The sequence below is a fragment of the Pyrus communis genome, chromosome 3 (genome assembly GCF_963583255.1).
Source record: "Pyrus communis chromosome 3, drPyrComm1.1, whole genome shotgun sequence".
In the NCBI taxonomy this organism is placed as follows: domain Eukaryota; kingdom Viridiplantae; phylum Streptophyta; class Magnoliopsida; order Rosales; family Rosaceae; genus Pyrus; species Pyrus communis.
Window position 1 is genome coordinate 30478958 of NC_084805.1, and position 16373 is coordinate 30495330.

Sequence of the window (16373 nt, forward strand, 5' to 3'; positions counted from 1 at the left end):
TGTAACAAAGGGTTACAATCATAGAACATAGCGGTCGCGTGAAAGATCAAATGATTAACAGCTATGTTTGTTATCATGTTACGAAAGGTTACAATAGAACATAGTGGTTGTGCAAAAGATCAAACGATTAACAGTTAAGTGCGTCTACCTAAGTTAAAAGATGTCTTAATCTTTATAATCTTTACAATTAGTTCCGAAGACAGAAAACTATGACTCAAAAGATACTATTAAGATACATATATAGGGAATTTTTCAGAAGTTGCTACACAAGGCATGTGTGCAAAAAGCACTCACCAATTACTCCTGCGAGTTAATAGCCCAACACCTGATCGCCATTGGATCACATTTACTTGGAGCACTTGTTCATATCCAAAAAAAACCTTAAAATCTATCAGATATAAAGCTGTACAGCTTCCAATTCTCATGACGTTAGAAACTTAATAGTTCTTTTCCCTTTTTCCCCTGTGCCGACGGCTCGTCTTATCTACAAGAACCATGTACCTAAACCTTCCAAGATCCTATCAGCAAGGTCAAAATTCTCGACCTCAGCCACGTGCAGCCACTTCTGTGGCTTCTAGTGCTTCACATTTCTCAGTTTTGTTGCAAGCACAATCATCACCGCTATTGCCATCGCTTGAATTGTTAATCTCGTCTTCATTACTGGTACAAGGTCACTTCCGCATATTCATTCTCGTCACCTTTCCCAACTCCTCATGCAGTAGGGCTAAATCTGGTGATCCCTGTTTCTCTTCAACAGCTTCAAGTTTAGAAGAAGCTTTTGCCATAGAGCTAGAAGAGACTGAGAAGAGCTTCATGCTAGAACTGATATTTTCAGATACGTATGAGAATACATCAGGCTTTGCCTTCACATCAACCCATCTGTTCTCAACCCAGTCTCTGGAAGCCCTAACATCCTTTCTCTGGAAACTCATAAGCTTCTTCTCACCTAGGATACATTAAAGGAAACATCACTCACCCCAATAACTCATCGGAAAACCAGATAAAACATTTTACCAGTTTCGATAAGTTCAAGCCAACCAAACAAAGCACTCTGTGAAAGGTGAAAACATAATTTGAATCAAATAAAAGCAGCTTTCCATCTGAGAGCATACCAGGGAAGTAGACTTGTATACTATCAGTCCCAGAAATGTTAACTCCAGTAACAACACCTTCCCACCAGCCATCACACCACCACGCATCAACTGCTACTCCAACCTCAAAACAACCCTCTGTAGAATCATTGAGACGACAGGGTCGGATTGTCAGGCGGCCTGAGCATCTCATGCCTAGTTTATCAGGAGCAGCAACTTTGAAGGCAGGGACCCATTCCTACACATTAAAAAACATGTGAAGATCTAAGATTCTAAATTCATTCAGCAATTAGTTTACACAAACAGGCCAATTACCAAAATGATTAAAAAAAAAAAAAAAAAAAAAACATTTCTTGCAAATGCGCATACTAGAACACAATGTTGACTTATAGGCAATCTGTTTTATATTAAATTGACTCATGGAGAACATGCACTCAAATCACGAATAGACGAATAGCAACCAAGCTATATAGTAATATTTACAACAACAAAGCCTTATCCCACTAAGTGGGTCGGCTGCTATATAGTAATACCAAAACAATGTTTTCCCATGCTCCCTTCGTTCTAATATGAGCCAGAAAAGAATTCAAAACAAAGATCTCTAGAAGACTGCTTACCTCCAGATTGCCAGATCCATCCACATCTTGCAAATCATCATATTGAACTTTGAGAATCTTTTGAGATGTTTGCAAGACCTGACACCTAAACCAACATCCTCGTATGCCACTATCCTGACAGAGCAACTCTATCTTTTCATCAACTTTAAAAGAAACTGGGCGTAAGGGCTCCGATCCAGCAATCTTAACTCCCATGGTTTTCCTTGATAATTTTAATTTCAACTTTGGATATGTTGGAACGCAATTTGGTAAATGATTCCCAGTGACCAAATTTTTAACACCAGAATGTCCCTGATTCCCCTTGCTGGTTCTGTTTCTCTTAAGGCTCACCCTCAGAGGATCATCAGGTGCTAACTCTACCTCATCTTCATCACATAATTTATGGTACTTGGCTTTGGCTTTTTGCTTGGAGATGTGGACATCTAGAGAAGACAGAATTGCTTGATTAGAATACCCGTGCAATTTAGCAAGACTGAAGGGCTTAACCTTGTAGTCCCCAAGTTGCCGACAGCACATAAGGATTCCAGAGGAAGATTTATGAGCTACAACAGCCAAGCATTTTTCGTAGTGCTTAGGAGTCAGAACTGTTGCAGGACCACCAACACACTCAGCATTGATCACCTGAACATAAGGTGTGATAAAAACTTCTCTGGGGTGTGGATTCAGATCAGGGATTACACCTGTGACTTCCCAAGTGTGGTGAAACCAATGCACTTTAAGCCTTTTCTGCCCTTTCTTGTCTTCATACATGTCTTCCACGTAACCTAGGTAGTGGCTTTCTTCTTCCAAAGCCAATATAAAGACAAAGGAATGGACCTGAAAATCACGGTCACAATAATAAACATTACACAGCTTATCAATGCAAATTATAAGTTGTACAACAAAAGAAGTAAATCATTTGATGCTTACAGAAATGGTAGCTCCATTCCTGTGAAATGCAGGGTAATGCTTGAGCTGTTTGGCACAAATCCAGGCAATACCAGACCATTCAATGTCTGAATTGTGAACTTTCAATTTCCTTGGAACCTTGAAAAGAAAGAGAGAACTTAGTAAAATATATATATGAACCCAAAATACAGACTTAGCAAATAACTGTATGTGAATACCATCTGATCAGGCATATAAGTTTGGCGAGCACCGAGTCCAGTAATTGGCAATGGTTGTGTTGTTTCATCTGTTGGTGAATCTGTCATAGGATGAGTAGGTTTGCTTTAAATCATACTTCAAAGTCAAATGAGCATTAGTAGAGTAAAATGTGACAAAAGACCATACATGAATATACAGGCATAATGCAAGAACTGATTTTGGGGATTTGAAAACTCAACAGTTAAAAAAATGCTTATCAACAAGTGACAAAATAGCACCATGGTATGCTTTCCAATCTTGACTAGTCAGCAAAAAAATGGATGAGAAAGAAAGGTACACAAGCAGCCAGCTTTCTGAACTTTATTTAATGATTCAATGAATAAGGTGAACAAAATGTTGATTTCACAATATTGATTGATTAAACCTTACAAAACCCTGTAACCACAAAAAAGCCTTAGAAAACCCAAAATGTGATAAATCATTATTCAAATCTATTAATGTCCAAATAACTTAATGCTTCCATTTAACGTTATAGCTTTAGATGAAAACTTTCTTACAATAACAGAGGTTGAATGGAATGAAAAGGTGTGCCATTTCTCAAATCAACAATTTCAGATGTTACTCAAAACAGGAAAAGTTCAAATTAAATATGCATGTCTATTGCTACCCACTTACCATGCTGTATGATACATTACACTCGGTACATAGTCTACGTTGAACAGAAGCAAGGACTCCATAGCCAGATTCTGAATTCCTAGGGTTGTAAACAAATAGACTACTTAAAGGAACTAAAATCTTCCCAAATTTCACAGGTGACAAAGCAAAGCTCACCAAAATTAGGATTTTAAGATTCACCATCCATGCCCCTTCCACAACCACCAACCCCCCCCCCCCCCCCCCCCCAAACAAAAAAAAAAACCCACGAAACAAAAAAAGAAAGGGAAAGTAAATAATTCACATCAGGCTATAATTCCAAATTGTTCAGCAAGCACTCAAATCGTGGTTCCAAAAGGTACATGGAAGATAGTGCAAAACACTAAGAAAAAGAAATTAATAGGCATAATTTAAGGTCGGATACCCATTCTATCATTTGAGGTTGAAAATCCAGTTGACGAACTCATACTAGCTCTCCCTCTCTCTCTCTCTCTCTTTCTCCTTGCTTCCGTAGGTGCAGCGAATTTGTGAAGATTGAAGAAGTAGAAGGCAAGGATGTTTAATGTGACATGAGAACAAGCTGGCAGAGAGAGCTTATAAAGAATGACGGTAGTGAGACACGTATAGCCAACCTCTCCTTTTTGGAAAGATGCTGAGGTATAATTGGCTTTACATATTTCTTTACAAAAAATTGGATTTTATCAAAGGAAACCAAATTAATGTAGGCAATCTCCTCTAACAATAAATCACTAACGTATAGACTTACTGACTTTTTTTTCGGATTCCAAATCCAAAATAATTTTCATTTTTAAAAGAAAGGTGGGAGGAATACTCCCTCCATTCTCATAACAGAAAATATTTAAAGGTAAAAGAAGGTAAAATTCCTCTAATGCAAATAATTGTCGACTAATAGAAAAGGAATTAAGTATCAGCCCAGATATCTTCTGATTACATTACATTCCTAATGAAAAACTTTGATTTGATTAAGAATGGTTTACTTGGTTCCAGAACTATCAACTATACCATGTGGAGAAGCATGAGCTTAGAATTACATTCCTAAAGAAAACCTTATCAGTGACAAAACACAATACTGTGGTATTCTAGAACAGGTCATAGTAAGAAATTCAAGGGCAGGTTCAAGCATGCCTCCTGACCCCAAAATAGATAAATAATGTAAAAGAAATTACCTCGCCAGAGCCAAGACAAAATATATCCTAGATATAAAATTGGAAATGTCCTTTGCCATATATAAAGTTGTCATGTCATAAAACATCTGTTGGGAACAGAAATACCTTACATATTATCACTGTTATGTGTTATCTCAAAGAATAAGTTTCTTTCCTTCTTTCTTCCGATACTCTAGCTATCCGTTCTATGGAAAGAACATGAGCATAGAACTACATACTAAGGAAAAACTGCACCGGCAAAACACAATGCTTTGATACACTAAAATAGGTTACTAACAAAATTCAAAGGCAGGTTCAAGTAAGTCCCCCACTCGGCCACACCCAATTAGAAAATGAAATGCCCCTCTAAGGCAAAGGCAATATAACTCTTTATCATACATAAAAGTACAAATTCCGTGCAACTGTAGTTGGACAAACATATCCTCATTAAGACTAAATTTGTTTTGGGAAAACAAAATATCTTTATTTGTCCTTTTTTGCCTCCTTTCTGTACTCTTGCCTTCTGTAATACGTACATTTTATTTTCTCCCTAAATATAAGTAACACCATGCCATTAACATAATTAAAGCCGACTACCACAGCAATTTACTTAAGACCATATATCCGTAATTCATAAATTATTTATTCATTAAAACAACTCCATACATTTAAACAGTTGGAAAACCTCACATACCATTAACATAAGAATTCACCGTCTACATGTTTAAATGTTCTGAAATAAAATCATTCTACTCTATATTTCACATACAAAGCACATATACGCACACTCATGCACATGCATGCTCACTTACACTACAGAATCCAACGTACAAATTAAAGAACATGGTTTCATTACTTTCAAAACCTCCTATACTAGTATAAATGGAACTGTGCCTTCTTTCAAAAGTGCAATTCTAGGGGAGGACCTTAAACAAATATCATCTCAATTTGCGGTCCCAAATATTATGATAATCAGTTTACAAAATTGAAAACTCAAGATTCTAAATGAGAAGATAAAAGATGCAATGTTGGAGAGACCTACTACTGCTTGCCCTGAGAAATTTACAGCAATGCAACAAAAGGATGACACAATTCAATCTCACAAATATCCCCAATTTGACCTTTTCATAAGGTATCACTACCCCTTAGTAATGTATAAGTATAACCATGTATATGAAATTTGTTATTCTAAACATGGTATGTCAAGGGCTACTCTTCTTTCGTATTGAAATTCTAATCTAAACAGCATATTGAGGCAATGCTTATGACAACCTGTATTCAAAAGTTTAATTCAACTCACAGATCACAACAAAGGACGATATTATTCATCATACTCAGTCAATGCCACTCAAAAAGTTCTATAAAAGGAACCTGAAAAGTGCAATGGATAACATAACATACCTGAAACCTCCGACCAGCAACGCCTCGAGACCAAGGAAGTAAGCCATTCTACAACTTCTCTTCTTGCTCTCCATTTGGTACATACATTAATGAATCCCTTGGACTCGTAAGTCTTCACAAACTCATCCGAAAGAACATACAGCATGTGCCTTATACTCCTCTCAGTCCCTATAACAGCGAGCACTAATTCCCCGGATGCCTCCTTCAAGTAGTAATGGACCACACGGCTACCGCGCTCTTGACACAGAGTGTGCTCCTCCCACGACACAAAACTATGAGTATTCATCATCATCTCTATTATCTAGAGAGCCCCAAATTCACAGAACAAGAAGCCCCCTTTTATCACATTACCTGAAAAATCAAAACTTAACAAGAAATAAGCGTTTTGGTACTCAAATAACCAACCCAATGGCCACAAAACTCTAACTTAGAACCTGGGTTTCATAGAAACTCGATCCCATTGAAGAAAATCTACATTAAATTTCATAAAAATGTTAAATAAATAAAATAAACCTACCGTTGCTAGTATACTCATGGGGCGGAAGTTCCAGGAGCCAAACAGCCTCCAAAAGAAAGAAAAAAAAACTGCCCAAAACTGGAAATGAAGAGAGAGAGCTAGGGTTGCTGTAAAACCTAGACCAAATTCAAAAAGACGAACTGGGTCTGTCACTCTCAGCTGGTTTCAATGGCGGCGGCTTTCGACACAGGAGATTGAAATGCCATTGACGGCGAGGACGACGAAGAAACCCAAAAAACTGAAAAGCGAGAAGCATACAAAAGGTGGGGTTTTTCAGTGGGCTGAAACTTGAAAGCAGAGCAGAAAAGGAGTGAGCTTTGGTGAAAAGGGCACGGAGGAGAGATAGAGAGGGAAGGAGGAAGGAGAGATTGGGAAAGAAGGCTATGGAGGTTGAGAGGAGGAAGTGAGTGACCTAATGTTTAGAGAGGGAGAGAAAGGGGGACGGCAGCCGCAGGGCATGAGTCAGGGGTTTGCAGAGCTTGGAGACCAAGGCAGCCCATGACATCCGGTGAGGGGGAAATGGGAGGAGCCAAACAGGGAGAGAGGGGTACGGTGGGAATTGTGGGATTCGCGTGAGGTTATTCTTGTACGTTTAACCTGCGGTCTTCTTTCGACACGTGGTAGCTAGTACGCTCCACGTCATCTACGACTACCATTGACTTGGGCAAGTGATTTAAGCTGACGAAGAAAACTTTTAATTTTCGTAAAATATTTAGGATTCATCCAAGAAATGCAATTAAGGTTATAATTCAGGTATTGTTCTAACGTAGCCCAAGAGTTCTCTTGATTGGAATACGGGTACGAATTAAGGGTAACAATTATGTGTATACAAGTCTAGGGTTTGAGGTTTAGGATTTAAATAAAGGAATAATGTATATACAAGTTAAAAGATAACAAATTTGTAATTATTGTTATCATTGAAATACGATTGAAATACTCAAGAAAAAATGAACATGCCTACACTCAACTCCCAATTCCGCCTCCTAAAAAACCCCACCAAGTATCTGCATATCCATCCTCAAACCCTAACTCATTTCTCATCCCCATCTCCCTACCAAAACACCCTCAACCTCCAACCATATTATCATCTCTCCCTTCCGAAGCCACAAACAATATTCCTCTACCAACACGAGCATCCGCTACAAAATCCAAGTTATGTAATGTAACGCTCGTCCGGCAAGAGTCCGTCAACGATACTTCCACCCAAAGAAACTCCACCGGAAACAACTTGTCAAGGTTTTGGGTAATGGGAGCTGTTTCCGTGGGAGTTGCGGCGGCACTAATGGCAATGGACGATCAGAAGGTGACGGCATTGGGCCCCGAAGGGCCGCTGATGGAAGAGTTTTGGGACAATGTAAGGAGATTTCCACAAGAAATCTCTATCCAGAACGTCTATTCTTTAGGCGTGGGAGGGAGCAGGGATATTGTATTGACATTGTTAAAAATGCATCAATAACGTGTTCGTGTACATTTTGTTAAGGACAACAGAATTAAAACATTATAGAAGATATTGTTCAAGATGCATGAATGATATGTGTGTTGTTTTAAGTTGTTAACTAGACAATATCAACACATTATCGATAACGTAGAGGCACTACGTAACAAACAAACATTTCATAGCCCAACTACAACATCCATTTCAAACTTCAAACAGTAGTTCATCGATCCTTGCACGTGAAGGCCAGATAGCGAGTCTATAATTAAAAATCAAGTCATATGTTTGATCATGTTTGAACAGTGAAGGACGAAATTCCTAAGCACATCAAAAGAAGAGCGGCAACCAAAGATACAACGGGAGACCTTTACAAGCTTAGACCCCAAGGTTGCAAAAAAAAAAAAAAAAAAACAATAAAAAACTCTAATCTCCAACAGTAAAGGCCACACTGTGGCTGCCGTCACATCCTCAGAGGAAGTCAAACTCTGAACTGAGAAAGTAGACACTAGATGCAAGTCCCCTTCACAAACCCCTACAAATATATATACAAACAAAGTAATATATGGGTAGAGAGTGAGGCTAAGGGCTATGTAAAATACCAACACTTGGCCTCGATGGGATCCATCATGCCAGTTTGGGAGGGAAAGTGAGGGAGGGAAGTAGATCTGATATCCAATTTCTAATCGGATCCTGCCAATCCAATCACATTGTGGGATGGGTATGAAGTATCACAGCTAGGGAGGAGGGAGAAAGGAAAATTAAAAGACATAAAACAGTAAAAGCAAGCGAAAAACACCGGATAAGGGGCATGAAGCCCAAATCTGAGACAAGCTCAGGGGATACTTGAGATCTGTTTCAAGAAAAAACTGAGATAAAACTCAAGGGCGAATAGAGAATGAAAACGAAAGAATGAGACTAGAAAGGGGGAAGGAATATGATAACCTGTGATATTCTCCTTAGTTGTCAATCCTAAACTTAAAATTCGAAACCATCAGCGTACTGAAATTTGATAAGGTAAACTGATAAGACAAAACACCCTTGAGTCATTTTTCAAATTTAAACCATTTGGTATAGCTTGCTTTTCTTAAATCATCAACTTATCACATAAAATCGTGATGATCCCCTCAAATTATAGCTTGTTTTTGTTCTCCTTGGTTTTCTTTTGAGAGCAGATAACAGAAGGAGTAGGATCACAGTTTATGAAAATAATGGTTTTATTTATTTTTTGCTTAAAAAAGTACATCTCTTATATGTACTGGTGACCTTGTACAGTGCTGCTGCTACTGTTCTTAATTATACGATCTCTCCTAATTTTATTAACTGTTCTACAATAATAAGCATTTCTTTACCCTCATGCATCATATGCATCATGCATATGGATATGGACACGTTATATCATGGCAGTCAGTCTTACATGATATATATACACCTGCGTAAAATGTTAGTGGTTATCAATTTTTTAGCTTTTATTTGGGTCCTGTATAGGAGTAATACTGGTGGCAGCTAGAAACTTCAGAGAACTACTTTTTTATTTAAGGTGAATATCTTCCTTCTTTAACTTTGATGTTTTCACTTTTCAGAAGGGTTTCCTGCAGCTGCAGGGCAAAGGGAATTTTGATTTTGATTGATTTGGGTTCCCCATTTTCCCCCATGCATGTATTTTAACCAAGGCCATTTTTGTAAATTAACTCGGAGCCGATGAACTGTAGCAAGTTTTAGGACTACTATAAGTAGCAAATAGAGAGGGCGATACTTGATATTCGCTCAGCAAAGCAGCTCAAATTACTTGGAACAGCCTAATTCTGAAACACACAAAAACCAAGGCCATTCATTCCCTTGTAACCCTAGCTTCGTCACTCACAATATTTGTAAGCAATCACACATACATATGGATCATCAAAGTAGTGAGGATCAGAAGCGCCAAGCTTTTGACAAATTCATCGACAATAAGTACTACGCCAAGTTGTTTATGACGAGGAATTTGAAGTTTGTAGTCTCAGTTTCTTTGTTGTCCTTGTTTCTTTTTGTAACATCATCAGGTTCTTGTGTACTTCCCGATCCCTTCAATCAGTTCAACGCCTATTTCTCCACATTGCTTTTGTCAATCTTTACCCACACCCTTGAGAGGAAGTACATATTTCTTATTTGTAATGGAATCCTTGCTTTTCTTGCAAAAACTTCGACTAATTCTTGCTGTTGCAGTTGCAATGATGAATCCGATGAGCTTATGTCCGACCTTGGTGGAAAGTCTTCAACATCATCATCAGTTAATTCTAACTTATCTGAGATTGGGTCGTCTCTCGGCCAGGATGGTATCGCTTATGTGGCTGACAAAGGAGAAGAAGAACCAACGTTGACTTCAGACGAAGAAGAAGAAGAAGAAGAAGAAGTTGGACAACCACAAGATCTAGAAAAACAACAAAATGGTTCTTTATATACAGAGAACCATGAAGAAATGCAGCCTGAAGCTTTCGTTGAAGAAGAAGAAGAAGAAGAAGAAGTGAGTGAGTCTTTGATGAAGCAAGGAGAAGAAGAAACAGAAACACAAGAGCTAGCAACAAATTCTGACGTTGGAGACGATCAGTACGGCTTAACGAGCAGTACAGATGAATTGAACAAGAAAATCGAAGAGTTCATAAGAAAAATGAAGGAGGAAATCAGGATTGAAGCCCAACGCCAACCCATTATTGCCGCTTAATTAAGGGGATCTTAGATTTTTGTCCAAAAGCTTAAGCTGCATCTGTGAGGCATGTTTTCTCTAGTTTGTAAACTGAGTGTATCATCATCATCATCACTATGTCTCCTCTACTATTGTAGCTAGACTAGATAGCACTAGAAACTCCCTTTTACGTTGTTATTTCCATCATATATATTATTTTCTTGTTAATTAATTACGAGTTTTATAAGCCTGTACAAAGTTAACTTAGCTTTTAAGTTCAAATCTCTTTCATCGTATTCATGTATGATGAGTAATATGATGTATAAGAGTATGTTAGGCTCAAGTGTTTATACCCTAAACCTAAAGTAGCAAAAAAAAATTCGAGACTAACGACGTACCTAGTACATCAAATGCAATTCGTGCTATCACTGCTCAATTTCAAAAGGATTTAATTAAGTTGCTGACAATGAAGCACCAGAATATTCCACTATAAACTAAAACTATATTAAACAATAGTTTGACTGCGTAGTTTAAACAAGTTAATCCACTCTAAACACCAGCGCTAGCCACGTGCACGGAAAGAATTCACTAAAGGACTAATTAATTAAGCTTACCTACTCCTCTATCACTACTAACAGTGAAATGAAAATCAGTATCAAGTGGAAAAACAGTGAAATGACAATTAGGCAAATTATTAGGATACTAATCAATGGATTGGAGGACCATCACATCACTGTTTTTCCATTTCATGTCAAATTGGTTTTTGCCTTTTTGTCATCTACTAGTTTTGTGGAGCGCGAGGACCGACCATTCGATGCGCTTCTTCAACTTTTGTGGCTACAAATAATCAAATATGCAACTTTCACTTTCATTCTTGATTTCTATACATACTGTTAAGATTACTAATATCACCGACGCTTTGGACTCTCTCGATCTCTTTTCTTTCCCTTGTCTTTCCCTGTAGGGTAGTCTGCTGTACGTAGGGCCCCCTGTCCAAATGTTGATCGCTGAAATTGGTTGGCGTCATCGTGCCAATTCAATGAATTATTACCTAATTACCTTCATAAAAAAAATATGCTTTTTTGGAGAGAGATACTATTTCTCCAATTGAGGAATATGAGTCGAAACAATAACAAGAATATTTCTAGAACATCTTTCATAATTTCTGGAGAGAGAGTTTACCAATAGACTGAGGGATAAGTAATTCCCAACGATTATTGTCTTAGTTGTCAAAGAAAAATAGAATATGTCTGCCAAATTTACAATCATCACTTATGAATGAAGGGAAAGATCTAGAACTAGATGGGGCAAGTAATGGATAAGAATGTCCGCCCACATCACTCGTGCAATCTCTCACGAGAAAGGGATTCCCTGTATTGGAGGTGTGATCAGTGTGGAGCTGGTCGGTAACCAAATACAGGGGATCTCCTTTACTGCGAGACGAGGACAAGATGTGAGTGGCAATTACCAAACATATGTGGCATGCCATCAGTTCCAGTACTATCTACCGCAAAATATTAGTACAAGCAAATAGCTTGGTCGCACACTTTAGGCACCCACCATAATCAGATTCAAATGCGCATTGTAAACCTAAGGCTTGCTAAGTCATCCAAAAAGAAGGGGCAAGAGCACACAAATTAAGAGGAAGAAACCATGCTTCCCTATTCAGATCTCGCTAAAGTAATACAGAGAGCACATCACCTTAGGTAAGTTCCTCTCTCCACATCCTGTGTGTGTTGTGAATCTTGTCGTATTATACATCAGCAAGTTACAAAGTTTATTTTCAAGGTACTTCTGAATTCTGATTATCCCTTCTCAACACGTTAACAGTTTCCCGCTTGAAACAAGAAAAACCGAATGCAAAGTAATATTGTACCATCGCCTTACCTTGGGATCATAGCTTTTTTAACTCTGAATGTACTCTCAATTCCACAAAGCATGTTGCAGTTGCATTTGTTACCAATACAATACACATGATCAACTGCTTTAAATTAGCCAGTAGGGGAAAATGTCAGATCCATAGCTACTCCTCCACATTCTGGCATATTTCTAACCTCATTGAGAATCCTTGTGAGTTGTGTTGTCAATTCCCTGCGAACATAATCAGAACGCTCCTTTGTAATTGATGACTCTGTAAACAGGGTTTCAGTAAGGCATTGATAATCTTGAATCCATTCGTCATCACTAGTCCGGGCAATGTGGTCATTGTAAAAATCAAGAGAGCCTTCTTTCCGCCATCTGTTTAAACAGTATTTGTCAGGAAGCTGAAAGTAGTTCTTTACTACATATATACGCAGAGAATGTCTGCATAACAATCCTGAAGATTCAAACTCCTTACAGGAACAGTGAATCTGTTCCTCTTCTGGTATCCATATCACAAGACGCTCTCCATCAATCTTCTTAAAGTGCTGCACAAGATATGACCCATTGGCCATTTCAGACACTGCATATTGCATGGCGAGTACAAGTTCCTGCTGCAAAGCATTGAAGGCAAATGGCGTCAAAATACTCCTCGCATGCTCCTCCATGGGAATGGTTGTTTTAATATGCATATACTGCATATCTCGATGGGCCTGACTTTGAAAATTGGCAGAAATACCAACCTGCAAGCGTTCAAGCATAAGAAACCATATCAATTGAAGAACTATAAGCATATACCAAAGGCAAACGTTACCAACCAATATACCTGCTCGAAAAAGCTACGCAAACATGTTTGTGCACTGAAAACTCCTTTCAAAAATGCATCTACAGACTTTGAATATGTTGTCGTTGCCATACAAGCAAGAAAGTAACCCCTAATATAGGATTGAGCCCAGGAATCCCGGACTGAATAAAGTAAAGCAATATGTTTATCAGTAGTAAGCCCAAACATTGAAATCATTTGATTCCACTGAAGCTCAAAATCCTCTGTACTCTCCAGCCGATATAACACATCAAACTCAGATTTAAATTCTACATAGCGCGGTCCAAGTGAAACAGAGAACCAGCTAGATAACTTGGGAAGAATATTCCAAAGGGAAATGACATGCTTAGTGCCCAGTAATTCACTTCTTATTGCATCTCTAAGCCCAGGATCAAGATCAGTTAGAATTGTTTGTGGGAATCTCCCTCTCATGAAACGAACAAAAGTCTATATGAAAGAAGAAAAAATCATTGTAAGTGGACAGATACAAAGACACAGCTAATAAAAAATCAATATAGTAGGTGTATTGGATGGTAACCTGTAAAGCCCATGAGAAGGAACGAGGTGTTTCATCTTGTAAAAGAACACAACCAAAGAAAATGGTACTTCCATGATTATCAATGCCAAGCCATGCTCCAAAAAGCATGCCATATGTGATTGATTGATATGAAGTGTCAAAATAAACTGCATCACCAAACATAGTGTATGCATGGACTGAATCACCATACGACCATGCAATGTGTTCAACCTTATCATTCTCATCAACTGTAAAATCATAAACGAAATCTTCGTCTGCTTCTTTTGTTCCCTTGCATGCCTCAAGAAGTTCCAATGTATCGTTCTCCCGTTTTTCAGTGAGCAAAGCATCATTTTCTTGAACAACCTTCTTACGGTTTTGGACAAAATTTCTAACATCCCGCTCTAAGAAGGGTAACTGTCCACCTTGAATCCCCTTTTCCAACTCCAACACCTTCACTATACGATGTATGGGGAACCCAGCTTTAGAAAGTAACAGTATCCGCTCTTGATCCGCCTCATGGATTTTACGATAGGCAGGAAGAAGCCGCACTTGGTCATCTTCCAAAAGCTCATGGTTATGGACATTACTGAATTGCACGACAAACCATTGAGAAAACCCATCAACAACCTCCTTGGACAAATACATTTTTGCATCGCATCCACACCGAACTGACTTCCTATCCCTGTGGTGTTCCCCTGTAGGCTTCTTCTTCATGGGTGCAAACCCCGAACGATAACAAACGAAGTCACGCTTATAAATACCCAACTGTGGGCTAAGTCGAGAGCGCTCTTTCCTAATTGAGAAACCGTTTTTCCTAGCGAAATTGCCATAATACTCAAACGCATCATCGTCACTCTTAAACACCATTCCAACATAGGGGGAAACCATAGCCTCTGATGTCGTACTATCATTCTTAACCAATTGGGATGCTATGGATGATGCCTCTTCAGAGTCTCCCTCATATGTCACATAGCATTTCCAATCCCCACAGGGGCATTGCTGCCGCCGAATCCATATGTTTTTCGATGGGATAGACGTCATTGATTAGTATTTACACTTCAAAATCAACTCCCACTCCAAGACTCAACCTTTAGCTACTCTAATAATCTTTCTTGACCAAGAAAGATAGCTCGCAGTATAAACACAAATCCTTTAACAAAATAAAAAATTGAAAGAAATAAGAAATGGGTTGTTCTAATTGTTCAGAATGCAAAGAAAAACAATCTATGCAACAAAATGGCAGAGAGAGCGGAAAGGGGGTTTAACATAACAGATTGGAGAAAGAAAATCAGACCCGGAAAACAAAAAAGATAACATTTTTGAGAAATATATCGAATAGAATAAAAGAGCAAGGACGGAAGGGGACGATGAAGAAGGACGCACCAGTGAAAGAATGACTAAGAGTGAGGGAGGATGTGCTTAAACCCTTGTTCCGTCTTCAGCTTCTTCCTCCTCCGCATCCGACTGGACTGACCGAGTGTCCCTGTCCTTTTACCTTTTATCTCTTTCCCCTCTGATACAAGTAAAATTAAATGGGTCGGGCCTGTTAATGGGTAGTGTTATGTTAGCCCACACTGTTGGGCATACTCTGAATTCGACAGCATTCGGGCTTCAGCCCTTCATTTGTTTTCTAACGGAGTGGGATTCTCTTCCCTTTTTTTTTCCTCCCCTTTCCTCTCCTCCTATTTGAACGGTCACGGTTAAGCCACGTTAACATCTTATATTAATTTTTTATAGCAATAGAAAGACAAAATAAGAGAATATGAGAAGAGGGGATAGAAGGAGATGGAAAGAGAAGGGGAGAGAATCCTAGTCCTTTTTTGACGGCTTCTGTAATAGTTAAAATGCATTTTTTTGGGCGTTAATATTATTTTGTAAAAAATATTTAGAAAAAAGTGTTTTATGACGTTTTGTAGTGTCAATAATAACCTCTCTTTACCTTTTTAGCTTTGCATAACCCTCATCTTTCTTTGTGCTAGAGATCCCACGATTAGGAGTCCTAGTTAAATGTGGAAAAGGCGACATGCTCAACATAACCTTCGGAAATTGAGTGATGAGAATTATGCTTACAAGAGTTTATAAGAACGGAGAATCTCTCTTTGGAAATCTCATTGCTTACGAAAAGTTTGAACCAACCAGTGCAAGTAAATTGACATCTTCTTATGCTATATGTCACCTTAATAAATCATATCTTCCCACAAGGGCGCATAAGGAGCATGTATTAAGGCCATGCTTGGGCTTAAAGCAAGGTTAAGATTGACCGAAATTAAGCGCATGAAATGGAAAGGATGGGAGGAACGTAGACTTTTGCACTTGATGAGATGTGAAAGGGTGAGAGTCAAACATGCGATGCGTCCAAGTGGATTTCAAATGCCACAAATAAGTTGTTTAGCGGTGTAAATCTACCCAGTTGGAAGCACCAGAGTGATTCTTGGTTGCTTCTTTATCACTCCCCCGCCAAAATAGAAAATAATAGTAATGTTCCTTGCATTTCCCTTTGCTTGGTAATTGGTAATTGGTAATTTGGTATGATATGCAGAGCAT

At 38.5% G+C, this 16373-nt stretch overlaps 2 protein-coding genes across 2 annotated transcripts; both read right to left on the minus strand.

Moving 5' to 3' along the window:
• Nucleotides 1-127: 127 nt before the first annotated feature.
• LOC137729934 (uncharacterized) lies at nucleotides 128-7065 on the minus strand. Its single transcript, XM_068468982.1, has 7 exons — nucleotides 6533-7065; nucleotides 6016-6366; nucleotides 2815-2894; nucleotides 2618-2734; nucleotides 1709-2524; nucleotides 1113-1329; nucleotides 128-946 (listed from the first exon to the last, which is right to left on the minus strand). Exons 2-7 carry the CDS (start codon nucleotides 6305-6307, stop codon nucleotides 672-674), a joined length of 1797 nt encoding a protein of 598 aa, XP_068325083.1. The 5' UTR covers nucleotides 6308-6366; nucleotides 6533-7065; the 3' UTR covers nucleotides 128-671.
• Nucleotides 7066-11851: 4786 nt separating this feature from the next.
• LOC137729620 (putative protein FAR1-RELATED SEQUENCE 10) lies at nucleotides 11852-15312 on the minus strand. The gene is made up of 4 exons (XM_068468600.1): nucleotides 15213-15312; nucleotides 13848-14979; nucleotides 13313-13756; nucleotides 11852-13229 (listed from the first exon to the last, which is right to left on the minus strand). Exons 2-4 carry the CDS (start codon nucleotides 14868-14870, stop codon nucleotides 12618-12620), a joined length of 2079 nt encoding a protein of 692 aa, XP_068324701.1. The 5' UTR covers nucleotides 14871-14979; nucleotides 15213-15312; the 3' UTR covers nucleotides 11852-12617.
• Between the last annotated feature and the right edge of the window lie 1061 nt (nucleotides 15313-16373).